We start from the raw sequence: 13,436 nt of genomic DNA on the forward strand, positions 1-13,436 counted from the left end.
AGATTGAGTTATTGATGTGGCTAACCAAAGGTCCCGTCTGCATTTTCTCAAGGGCTTTAAAAACTCCCATAGCACAGACTGAAGGAGAGCAAAATATTCATGAACAACCTAGTCAGTAAGTATTAGATACATAGATAGATAGATATACTCTATTGATCCCGAGGGAAATTGGGTTTCGTTACAGCCGCACCAACCAAGGATAGAGCATAAATCTAGCGATTCAAAAACCACAAACAATCAAACAACAAAATGCAAACTATGCCAGATGGAAAATAAGTCCAGGACCAGCCTATTGGCTCAGGACCCTCCACAGGAGGAGCTGCAAGTTCGATGGCTATCTGACCCTCCACGGGAGGAGCTGCAAGTTCGATGGCCACAGGCAGGAACAACCTCCTATGCCACCCAGTGTTGTATCTGGTTGGAATATGGCCGAAGTCCAACAGTAAAAAGTTCAATATCCGGTCTACAAACACGTTCCTCGATCGTAATATGACCTGGATTGCACCATCTGTTGTTAACCAGAACAGTAAGCACCCAACTCCTTTACGCTTACCGCTATCAGTGCACTTCCGGTCAGCCCGAACGGTCTGGAAGCCACCCATGGGGAAGTTTTGATCAGGTATGTCCTCGTGCAGCCCCGTTCCAGTGAAACACATAACACTGCACTCCCGAAATGTTCTCAGACGCCTGGCTAGCGCCGTGAACTCGTCCATTTTATTACCCACCAAACTCCTCTTCTCCATAAGTCTCTGTTGTCTCGACCCGGTCCTCTTTCCTCAACTTTGTGATCCCCCTCTGCATCCTCTGTGTGTTTTCCTCCAGATTTCAGCAGGGGTGTCCGCCGCTCTGCTCGCTAAACCGGCCGGCATAAGCGCAATCAGCTGGTCCCTGGAATAAACAATTCGACCATACTGCTGTCCCACTAATGAGACGTGTCGGAATGTAACTATTTCCAGTGCTAAAAACCCAGATAAAACTCTCTCTACCAGCATGTTAGAGAGGGTGCAGCTTCAACGTGTTACTGTGTATTCTCGGTTTACATCACTAAAGATAATTATCTGAGTACTCAGTGGTCACTTTATTAGGTACAGGAGTAGAACCCAGTGTGGTTTTCTGCTGCTGTAGCCCATCAACTTCAAGGTACGAAATGTCGTGCATTCAGAGCTACTCTTCTGCACATCACTGTTGTAACGCGTGGTTATTTGAGTTGCTGTTGCCTTCCTGTCAGCTTGCACCAGTCTGGCCATTCTCCTGACATCTCTTCTCATTAACAAGGTGTTTCCGCCCACAGAACTGCTGCTCACTGGATGTTTTTTTTTGTTTTCACACCATTCTCTGTAAACTCTAGAGACTGTTGTGAAAATCCCAGGAAATAGGCAGTTTCTGAGATACTCAAACCACCTTGTCTGGCACCAACATTCAGTCCATAGTCAAAATCACGGAGATCACATTTCTTCCCCATTCTGATATCTGGTCTGAACAACAACTGAACCTCTTGACCATGTCTGAATGCTCTTATGCACTGAGCTGCTGCACATGATTAGCTGATGAGATATTTGCATTTGAGCAGGTGTAAAGGTGTACCTAATAAAGTGGCCATTGAGTGGATACTGCTGCTGACTATGAGAGCTTCCTGTGCACAAATTTCTTATCATGTTTTCCTACCCTGCCAGGGGGACTTTTTCCAAATCCATTTGAGTTTCGCAGGTTGAGCTAGCATTTAATTGCCCATCTTCAACTGGCCTGGAGAGGACAGTAATGAGCTGTCCTCTTGAACGATGCTCTTCAGACTGCTCTTAAAGGGAAGGTTGTTGACTGGAAAGCATTCAGAACCTCTGTAGGTCTCTCTTTTAGTACCATGGCCTTTTTCTCCACCTTCTGATACATTCGGCACGGTACCATGGCAGTTAGCATAATGATTGACAGCACTAGCAACAGTGACAATTCCTGCCACCGTCTGTGAGGGGTTTGTATGTTCTCCCCGTAACCACATGGGTTTCCTCCAGGTGCTCTGGTTTCTGCCACCATTCCTAAGATGTGCACTTTTGTAAGTTGCGGGCGTGTTTTGTTGGCGCAGGAAGCATGGTGACATTTGTGGGCTTCCCCCAGCATATTCTGGGATTGTGTTGGTTGTTGGCGCAAAGAACGCACTTCACTATGTGTTTGGATGTTTCAACGTACATGTGACAAATAAAGCGAATCTTTATCTTGAATGCCTTCGCTCCATTAGCCTGAATGATTAAATCAACAGCAATACTTCAGAATAATCTAAACTCACCTGCTGTAATTGTTGAAATGCAAATGCTCTCAGACATTTCATCATATGAATTTCAATTTTACGGCTTATGAAAATCAAAGAAACTGCAGATGCTGGCACTCTGAAATGAAAACCATTATGACCGGAAGACAGAGGAGCAGAATTAGGCTATTTGGCCCGTTCTGTCTACTTTGCCAGTCATTCATGGCTTTTGTCCTGTAAACCTGTTTTCCCGCTTTCTCCTGTAGCCCTTTGCCAGTCAAAAGCCTGTCAATTTCTACCTTAAGTACATCCATTGACTTGGCTTCCACAACCCTCTGTGGCAGTGAGTTCCACAGACTCACCAACCTCTGGCTGAAGAAATTCCTCCTCAATTAATTTGTTAAAGGTGCGTCCCTTTATTCTGAGGCTGTGCCCATGGGTCCTAGACTCTCCCACTTTGGAAGCATCCTCTGCATATCCACTCTATCTAGGCTTTTCAGTATTTGGCTGTTACTGCCTCCTCAGAGTGTGTTGTAGATATTAGTAATTATATTTAAATTTGAAATAGTAAATAATTTATGAAGTCCTGACTAATGTAGTGTATTGCCGTGTTGTTGTAAGACCATAAGGCGTAGCAAAATTAGGACCATTGAGTCTTCTCTGCCATTCCATCATAGCTGATTTATTATCCCTCTTAATCCCATTCTCCTGCCTTCTTCCTGTAACCTTTGACACCCAGACTAATCAAAAACCTATCAAACCTACTCTAAATACACCCAGTGACTTGGCCTCCACAACCTTCTGTGGCAGTGAATGCCACAGATTCACCGTCTGGCTGACTTGCTTCAGAACAACCCCTTTATTCTGAGGCTGTGCTCTCAGATCCCAGACTCTCCTATTATTGAAACATCTCTCCATATCCAATCTATCCAGGCTTTTCAACATTCAGTAAAACCTTACCTTTGTCGTTGATTTCTTCCTTTGCTTGACTGAAGAATTGGCATGGAACGGCTCAGGTTACACTTTATTAATTAAGGAATCTGGGTGATGTGTCAAGTCGATCTCTGTTGGTCTATTGCTGCTTAACTGAGGGAATTGTAATTGAACGCCCCTTTTTGTGCAGTCACTTCCAAGGCCAGTGCAGCAGCCAACTGGCAAGAAGAGGAAACGGATAAATGATGAAATCCCTGAATTCAAACCTCCCAAACCACTGCTATGTGGTTCAATCACCATTGAGCAGTTTGTACAGAGTCTAGAGAAGGTAAGTGTCTATAGTATTGTCTGAACCAGTTCTTGTAAGTCCCGACTATCCATTGTTTCACTGCCCCTTCATCCGACAAAACCTGAACTTCAGAATTTATTCTCAAGAGCTCTCTATCTCTTTCAAATGTTATGTTGCCCTGTAAATGCTAATAGTCTGGTCAAGTTTTTGGTCACGTGCCCTAGTTATGCAGCTCTTTTGAGGTGTTTCACTGTATAAAGATGCTGGAGTAGGACATTCACAGGATGCTGAGTGGGGTTGGGCAGTGGAGATCCAGAAAAGGTGTGACGTGATTCACTTTGGAAGGTTGGAACTTCAGTGCTAATGGCAGGAATGTTCGCAGTGTGGAGGAATGGAAGCACCTTTGGGGTTCACATCCATAGACCCCTCAAAGTTGTAGTGCCAGTTGATAAGGCTGTTAAGAAGGCGTATGGTATGTTAGCCAGGATGTTGCCTGGATTAGAGGGCATGTCTTATGAGTATAGGTTAAGCAAGCTAGGGCTTTTCTCTTTGGAGAAGAGGATGAAAAATGATTTGATAGAATTGTACAAGATGATAAGAGGCATAGATTGAGTGGACAGATGGAGCTTTTTTCCAGGGTGCAAATGGCTAATACAAGGGGGCATAATTTTAAGGTGTTTGTGAAAAATATAGGTAGGGTGTCTGAGTTAAGGTTTTACACAGGGAGATGGGTGTGTGGTAGAGGCAGATACATTAGGGACATTTAAGATACACGGGGTGCATGGATGATAGAACAACGTGGGAGGGAGGGGTTAGATTGATCGTGGAGGAATTTAAAAGGTTGGCACAACATTGTGGGACAAAGGGCCTGTACTGTGCTATAAGGTTCTATGTCTATCAAATTTTATGTTGCCCTCTATAACCTGATAGTTTTATCAAGCTTTTGGTCATATGTCCTGATTAGATGTTTTACTATGTAAAGATGCTGGAGTGGGATATCGACAGGACGCAGAGCTGGGCTGAAAAGAACCAGATGGAGTTCAACCCAAAAAAGTGTGAAGTGATTCACTTTGGAAGGACAGACTTGAAGGCAGAGTGCGGAGCTAATGGCAAGATTGTTAACAGTGTGGAGGAACAGGAGTCCACATCCAAGTTAATAGGGTTGCTGAGAGGGTGTATGGTGTGTTAGCCTTCATTAGTCAGGGGATTAAATAGGAAGGATGTAGAAGCCTCAGAGAGGGTGCAGAGGAGACTTACCAGGATGCTGACTGGATTACAAAGTGTGTCTTGTGAAGATAGGTTGAATGAGCTAGGACTCTTCTGTAGGAGAAGGAGAATGAAGGTGTCTTGATGGATAGCCAGCACCTTTTCCCCAGGGTGGCAAAGCTAATACCAGGTGGTATCCTTCTAAGGTGAATGAAGGAAAGTATAGGCGGGGGGGGGGGGGGGTGGGGGACGGAGGTTAAATGTCAACGGCAAGTAGTTTACAGAGAGCAGTAGGTACCTGGAATGCCCTGGTTAAGAGACTCACAGACAGGCAGGTGGATGAAAGGGAAATGGAAGGTTATGGGCTGTGCAGGAGGGAAGGGTGAGACAACACAACCTCAGGATGTGCTGGGGGGTATGGGGGGCAGCCCACCAGTGCCTTCACACATTCCAGTTCCATAGGCTGATGGAGTAGATGGAAAGGACAGCATAGCATCGTGGGCTGAGGGGCCTGTAACATCCTGTGCTGTTCTATGTTCTGTGAATATCGAGGGGATGCCAGAGGCAGGTTTTGTACACAGAGACTGGTAAGTGCCTGGAATGCACTTCAGGGGTGGTGGTAGTGGCTGGTACAATAGGGACATTCAGGGGGCTTTTAGACAGGTACATGGATGAAAGAAGATGGAGAGCTGGGTGGGTGGAAAGGGTTAGATTGATCTTGGAGTGGGTGTCTACAGTTTGGCACAGCATTGTACTGTGCTGTAATGTTCAATGTTGTATGTACCAAAGACTTCAGCATTTAAGAGACTCTTTGGTAGACACATGGATGATAGAAAAATGGAGGGCTATGTAGGATGGAAGGATTAGATTGGTCTTGAGTAGGTTAAAAGGTTGGCACAACACCGTGGGCCAAAGTTGCCTAATTTGTGTTGTAGTGTTTTATAAAACTTCCATGTTCCTATCCTGCAACTCGGGGCACAGTCCAGTACTGCACGACCTCGGTATCTCTTCTTTTAAAGTGGTTGAAGGGACAATGTGCCCCACTTGCAGTAACCTCTCCTGTCCTTCCTCCGTAGCATGGCATCACTGACGTCAAGGTTGAGGACACGCCAGAAGGACACATTGTTCATCTTCAGTCCGAAGACACGCTGATTCAAATCGAGGAAGACTCGACGCACATAATCTGCGACAACAACGAGCCGCTTCGGACCAAACTCCGCGATTTAGTCCTCAAATTTCTACAGAAGTTATGAGTGGCGTGCTGACCTTTCTGTAACTTATTTTAGTGGCTTCTGGATTTGGGGCTCATCAGCAGGAACTGCAGAACTTGTCAATAGCAGCTGGTATGCGCGGATGGGGATGCAAGCTACTAGCTCCTCAAGCCTGATCCACCATTCAGTTAGATAATGTATTTTCCATAGACAATTCCTTTTATCTGTCTTGGTAGTATGAGTGAGATCATTCAAGCAGAGAATGATGCTCTCCAAAGGGGTTGTCTATTGGTGGGTCCCCAGGTGACTAGAGGCTGTATCTGGATCCATGTAACTGGGATGTTCGGGTGGATTTCCTTCATGGAGAACCCCTGTGCATGACTGTGATTAACGAAGAGACACTAATGCACAGGGTCCACCGTGCGGTCCTTAACAGATCGGGGCCGGGGGCCGGGGGCCAGTGGCATGGAATTCAAGACAACTGGGGACCCTTCACTGCTGCAGGCTTCCTCTGCTGTCATTGCATTTTAAATGGTTTGGCACAGACTAGATGGGCCGAATTGCCTGTTTCTGTGCTGTATTTTTCTATGGCTCTATATGTGATTAAGTCACATGATCCATCTGCAGAGCCAAAAACAGAAACTACTGGGAGCTCTAAGCAATCAGGCAGCATCTGTAGAAAGAGATACCGCAGATGTTTTGAGCCCAATGATGGATCGTAGACACAAAATGTTATCTATTTCTCTTTCCACAGATGCTGACTGACCTGCATCCACGGTCCTTTTTTAATATTATCAACCCCTAAGAGCTGAATTAGGACATTCAGCTCTTTAAGTCTGTTCTGTCATGTGATTCAACCCACAGCCGTTAACTACCAGTTAATTGGTAACTAACTGGTAAAGGAATGTATGAAGCGATACAGCTATCTTGTTTTTCCTTACCGTATCAATTCTGCCTCACAGTAAAATGTAAAAGACTGTTTCTGGAGTAAAATGTTTTCATTAGGAATGAGAAATAACAAATCCCATGCTCTCTATAATTTAAAACTAATTAGGGTTCTCTTTATCCCCAGTTCTGAAAAAGGGTTTATGGCCCAAAACCTTACATTCTCTTCCCACAGATGTTGTCTGATATGCTGTTTTTTTTTCTATATTTCTTAGGGTGTTTGTATTAAAGTACAGTTTCCATACAAAGTTTTCTTGTTAAGAACCCAGAATCAAGTTTTTAATGTTTAGATATAAAAGGACTTTCTGTAAAGCGATGCAAAGGCTGTGTATTCATTCATGGAAGTGGCAATACATCTAGCACAACAAATAGGCTCACTCCCCATCCCATCCCATCCCACCCCACCCCCTAATTGTTTTGCTCTGTAACAGGGTTAGTGGCAGAATTTCTGAGTGGTGTGTTCTCTGTTCGGAAGGATGTGGAAGTTTTAGAGAAGGTGCAGAGGGGATTCACCAGAATGATGCCTGGAGCATGTCTTGCAGGTTGAGTGAGCTAGGGCTAGGAGACAAATACTACAGTATTTCTTTTCCCAAAATGACCATTGGCTAAACTTAATCCAACAAGAAATTTACTTAAGTGAAATCGGAAATGATCATTTGCCTGCAAGGGAAAAGTCATATAGACTGCTGTTGTAGTTCAGTAGTTGTGATTTTAATATGGAAGGAATGATAATTTAATTCACTAATAATATTAAATTCCCAATTAACATTGTGAAAATTGGCATCCTAAGTATTCTTCCCAGTGGAAGTTTGCAGTTTCAATGCTGTCTTAGATTAATTATCATCAAGCTGTTAGTTCCTCGAGTGAAAATCCTATCACCATTATCATCTCAAGATTGATCATTACCAATAGCTCTTTTGTTTTGATGTAACTGGGGACATTATTTCAGATTCAGATTCAGATTTATTTATCACATGTACATCGAAATATTCAGTGAAGTGCATCCTTTGCGTTAACAACCAGCACAACCCAAGGAGATACCTGGGGCAGCCAGACCCAACATAGCATGTTCACAACATTCAGTACAATTGCTTCTGCAATGCTGCAGTGAAGCTGACAGCCTGTGTCCAGTCAGATCCAGTTAATGCAAAGTGGAATCTAATGGTAGGATTACTAATCTGAATGAGTGATTCCCACTAACCACTAGATGGCAGCATCTCATCTGCTCCCATACACTCAGTGGCCACTTTATTAGGTACACTGTACACCTGCTCGTTAATGCAAATATCTAATCAGCTAATCATGTGGCTGCAACTCAATGCATAAAATCACACAGACATGGTCAAGAGGTTCAGTTGTTGTACAGACCAACAGAATGGGGAAGAAATGTGATCCAAGTGACTTTGACCGTGGAATGATTGTTGGGGCTAGACAGGGTGGTTTGAGTATCTCAGGAACTGCTGATCCCCTGGGATTTGCATGTAAATCAGTCTCTAGAATTTACAGAGAATGGTTTGAAGAAACAAAAAAGAATTGGAGAGCAGCAGTCCTGCGGGGCAAAAGAAAAGCCTTGTTAATGAGCGGTCAAAGGAGAATGGCCAGACTGGTTCAAGCTGACAGGAAGGCAACTTAAATAACCACACGTTATCTAGAGTCATAGAAAAATACAGCACATAAACAAGCCCTTCAGCCCATCTAGTCTGTGGTGAACCATTTAAACTGCCTACTTCCATCAAACTGCACCAGGACCATACCCCTCCCATCCATGTACCTATGCAAACTTCTCTTAAATGTTGAAATTGAAATTGCATCCACCACTTGTGCTGGCAGCTTGTTCCACACTGTCATGATCCTCTGAGTGAAGAAGTTTCCCCTCATGTTCCCCTGAATCTTTTCACCTTTCACTCTTAAACTATGACCTCCATTATAGTCCCACCCAACCTGTGGGAAAAAGCTTGCTTGCATTTACCCTATCTATACCCCTCATAATTTTGTATAACTCTATCAAATCTCCTCTCAATCTTCTGCATTCCAAGGAATAAAGTCCTAACATTCAATTTTCCCTTATAATCAGGTTCTCCAGACCCGGCAATATCCTTGTATATTTTCTCTGTACTCTTTCAACGTTATTTACATCTTACCTGTAGGTAGGTGACCAAAGCTGCACACAGTACTCCAAATTAGGCCTCACCAATGTCTTGTATAACATCAACACAACAACCCATCTCCTGTACTCAATACTTCGATTTATGATGCCCAATATGCCAAAAGCTTTATTCACGATGCTATCAACTTGTGCTGCTTCTTTCAATGAATTATGGACGTGTACTCCCTGCACTTTGTTCTACCTCACTCCTTAGTGCCTTATCATTCACTGTGTAAGACCTACTGGTTGTTCCTACTGAAGTGCAACACCTCGCACCACCTGAATTAAATTCCATCTGCCATTTTGTCAGCAGGACCATATCCCACTGCAAGCCATGATGGCCTTCATCACTGTCCACTACTCCCCCAGTCCTGGGGTCTTCCACATATTTGCTGAACCAGTTAACCAGATTATCATCCATATAGTTGATATACTGTAGGTGACAAACAACAACGAACCCAGCACCAATCCCTGCAGCACTTCACTAGTCACAGGCCTCCAGTCAGAGAGGCAACCATCTACTACCACTCTCTGGCTTCTCCCACAAAGCCAATGTCAAATCCAATTGACCACCTCATCTTGAAAGCCAAACGACTGAACCTTCTTGACCAACCTCCTATGTGGGACCTTGTCAAATTCTTTGCTAAAGTCCATGTGGACAACATCTACTGCCTTGCCTTCATCAACTTTCCTCGTAACTTCCTCAAAAAGCTCTATAACATTGGTTGGACATTACCTACCATGTATGAAGCCATGCTGACTATCCTTAATCAGACCATGTCTATCCAAATCCTCATATATCTGGTCCCTTAGAGTACCTTGAATAATTACCCCACTTCTGATATCAGGCTCACTGGCCTATAATTTCCTAGTTTCTTTTTAACACTTTCTTAAACAGTGGAAACCAATCCTCTGGTACCTCACCTGTTGCTAAGGATGATTCATATATCTGCTAGGGCCTGGCAATTCCTGCACTTGTCTTCCCAGGGTCCAAGGGAGCACCTTGTCAGGCCCTGGGGATTTATCTGCCTCAGGACCGCAAATGCCTCATCTTCTGTAGTCTGCATAGGGTCCATGAAGTTGATGCTGCTTTGCCTCACTTACTGTATGTAGACTGTGTGTCTACTGAGTAAATATAGATGCAAATAAATTTGTATAATATCTCCCCCATATTTTTTGGTTCCACACATAGATTACCATTCTGATCTTCCAGAGGAAAAATGTTGTCCCTTGTAATCCCTTTTGCTCTTAACATATCTGTAGACTCCCTTAGGATTCTCCTTCACCATGTCTGCTGAGGTAACCTCATGCCTTCTTTTTGCCCTCCTGATTTCTTTCTCAAGTGTTCTCTTGCATTTCTTTTACTCCATAAGCACCTCTTTTTTTGCCTACACCTGCTAAGCATGTATTTTTTTCTTAACCAAGGCCTCAATATCTCTTGAAAACCAAGGTTTCCCACACCTTTTATCTTTACCTTTTATTTTGATAGGCACATACACACTTTGTATTCTCAGAATTACACTTTTGAAGACCGCCCACTCTTGAAGACCTCCCGCTCACCAAGTACACCTTTGCCAGAAAACAGCCTGTCCCAATCCACACTTGTCAGATCATTTCTGATACAGGTACCATCAAAATTGGTCTTTCTCCAATTTAGCTTCCAACTTGCAAACCAAACCTATCTTTTTCCATGTTTCCTTTGAAATTAATGGCATTGTGATCACTGGATGCAAAAAGTTCTCCTATACAGACTTCTATCACCTGCCCTGTCTTATTCCCAAATAGTAGATCAAGTATTTCACACTCTCATTAGGACTTCAACATACTGATTAAGGAAACCTTCCTGAACACATTTGACATATTCTATCCCATCTAGTCCTTTTACAGTATGGGAGTCCCAGTCAATATGTGGAAAGTTAAAATCACCTACTATCACAACCTTATGTTTCTTGCAACAGCCTGCGATCTCTACAAATTTGTTCCTCTAAATCCCTCAGACTGTTGGGTGGTCTGTAAAATAGCCCCATTAACATGGTCATACCTTTCTCATCACTCAGTTCCACCCATAACACCTCACTAGAAGAGATCTCCATTCTGTCCTGACTGAGCACTGCTGTGACATTTGCCCAGACTAGTAGGAGAAAGGTGGGACCTATACAGGAGGGGCAGTTTGCACCTGAACTGGAAGGGGACTAATATCCTAATGCATCGTTAATGCTGCACAGGGGTGTTTAAACTAGAGTTGCAAGGGGATGGAAACCAGAGTGACAGAACAGTTAGTTGAGAGTTTGTGAAGGCAGATGTTGGTAAGACCTCAGACAAAGTCAGGAATCAAAAGGTTGAGCGTGGTGTCCTGGGCTGGCTATATTTCAATGCAAGGAGTGTCGTAGGAAAGGCGGATAATAGTGCTGAAGATGAGGTTGCTGGTTTACAAACAGGCAATGTGCAGAGAGGAGAGGCTGTTGATAGGGCAAAGTTGCAGTCAACTGGATAGATTGACAAGGGTGAATACAGGACTGAAGGTGTTGTATCTGAATGCAGACAGTATACAGAATAAGGGAGATGAACTTGCAGGAAATTTGCAGATTGGCAGGTATACTGTTTTAGGCATCACTGAATCATGGCTGAAAGATTATAGCTGGGAGCTTAATGTCCAAGGATACACATTGTATCAAAAGGATAGGCTGGAAGGCAGAGGGGGTGGCATTGCTCTGTTGGTTAAAAAAAATAATGAAATCAAATCATTTGAGGTTACACAGGATTGGAAAGTGTTGAATCATTGTGGATAGAGCTAAGGAACTGTTAGGGTAAAAAGACTCCGATGGGAGTTGGAGACAGATCCCCGAACAGTAGTAAGAAATTACAGCGGGTAATAGAAAATGCATGTCAAAAGGACAATGTTACAATATTCATGAGGGATTTCAATATACCAGTAGATTGTTAAAATCAGGTTGATGCTGGATTACAGGAGAGGGAATTTCCAGAGCGCCTACAAAATGGTTTTTTAGAGCAGCTTGTGCTTGAGCCCACGAGAGAATCAGCTATTCTGGATTGGGTGTTGTGCAATGAACTGGAATTGATTAATGAGCTTAAGGTAAAAGAACCCTCAGGGAAAAGTGATCATAATGTGATTGAATTCACCCTGAAACTTCAGAAGGAGAAGCTAAAGTCAGATGTACCAATATTACAGTGATATAATGGAAATTACAGAGGTACGAGAGAGGAGTTGGCTAGAATTGATTGGAAAAGAACACTGGCAGGGATGACAGCAGAGCAGCAAATGCTGGAATTTCTGGAAACAATTCGGAAGGCACAGGATATATACACCTCAAAGAGGATGAAGTATTCTAAAGGCAAAGTGACACAATCGTGGCTAACAAGAGAAGTCAAGGCCAACGTAAAAGCCAAAGACAGGGCAGATAACGGAGGAAACATTACTGGGAAGTTAGAGGATTGGGAAGATTTTAAAAACCAACCAAAGACAACTAAGGAAAGTCATTAAGAAGATAAAGATGGAATACAAAAGTAAGCTAGCCAAAAATATTAAAGAGGATACCAAAAGTTTCTTCAGATACATAAAATGTAAAAGAGAGGCAAGAATGGATGTCAGACCACTGGAAAATGATGCTGGAGAGGTAGTAATGGGGGATAATGAATTGGGGAAGAATTGAATAAGTATTTTGCACCAGTCTTCACTGTGGAAGACATTAGTGGTATGGTGGGAGTTCTATGTGTCGGGGGTGTTACGTACCCCGTAACAGGTTAAAAGAACCAGCAGAAATGGAACACACCTGGAGTCTGGTTTTGCTGTTAATTAATTCTATTTTATTAGTAACTATGTAATAAAGTAACATAAAACTAGATAAATCAAACAGGTTTGCAGAGATTATGCAATATAGGTGTGGAAATATAAAACCCAAACTTCAAGCTTATGGGGTAAGTGATACAGTCTTATGATGGGAGGTAAATGAAGTCAGTTCAGTTCGTGTTATTGAGTTGAGGAGAGAGAGGTTTGTTGTCCACATAAACAGATGCCGTTGATTCTTCCTGTTGTCCTCCGAAACTTCCAAGTTAGCCAAACTTGACCAATTTAAGAGTGCTATCTTCAAGTGATAATCTACCAACCCAGGCAAGGGTTAGACACACTGGTAGACTCCACAGGGTCACTTCTTCACGCACTAATAATCACAGATCGATTCCTCTTAATCAATCCTCAGTCCCACACTCGTGGGCACCTGAGAGTGTAGTGGGAATTTCACCACACCTTAGTGCATCTGCGTGTCCTTCTATATTCAAAACAAGCTGCAGAGAAACCATAACATTGATTGCCCATCAAATAATCTATCTCCCCCCTCTCCCCCTCCTCAAACAGTGTCCTGGCAGTCCACAGAAAATATGAACCCCCTAAGGGTACATAACAGGGACATGAGGTGTGTGAAGTTACCATAACTAGAGAGAAGGCTCTTG

The 13,436-nt window shown here is 43.3% G+C and overlaps 1 protein-coding gene across 1 annotated transcript in view; it reads left to right on the forward strand.

Annotated features, from left to right (window-relative positions):
• The window catches only part of ints9 (integrator complex subunit 9), a 62,197-nt gene extending 55,062 nt beyond the window's left edge, over positions 1–7,135 (forward strand). The window contains exons 16-17 of the mRNA XM_072265823.1: positions 3,363–3,500; positions 5,744–7,135. Coding sequence (XP_072121924.1) covers positions 3,363–3,500; positions 5,744–5,920 — 315 coding nt within the window. The 3' untranslated portion in view covers positions 5,921–7,135. The remainder of the gene's footprint in view (positions 1–3,362; positions 3,501–5,743) is intronic.
• The last annotated feature ends 6,301 nt before the right edge of the window (positions 7,136–13,436 follow it).

The sequence above is a fragment of the Mobula birostris genome, chromosome 8 (assembly GCF_030028105.1).
Source record: "Mobula birostris isolate sMobBir1 chromosome 8, sMobBir1.hap1, whole genome shotgun sequence".
Taxonomy (NCBI): Eukaryota; Metazoa; Chordata; class Chondrichthyes; order Myliobatiformes; family Myliobatidae; genus Mobula; species Mobula birostris.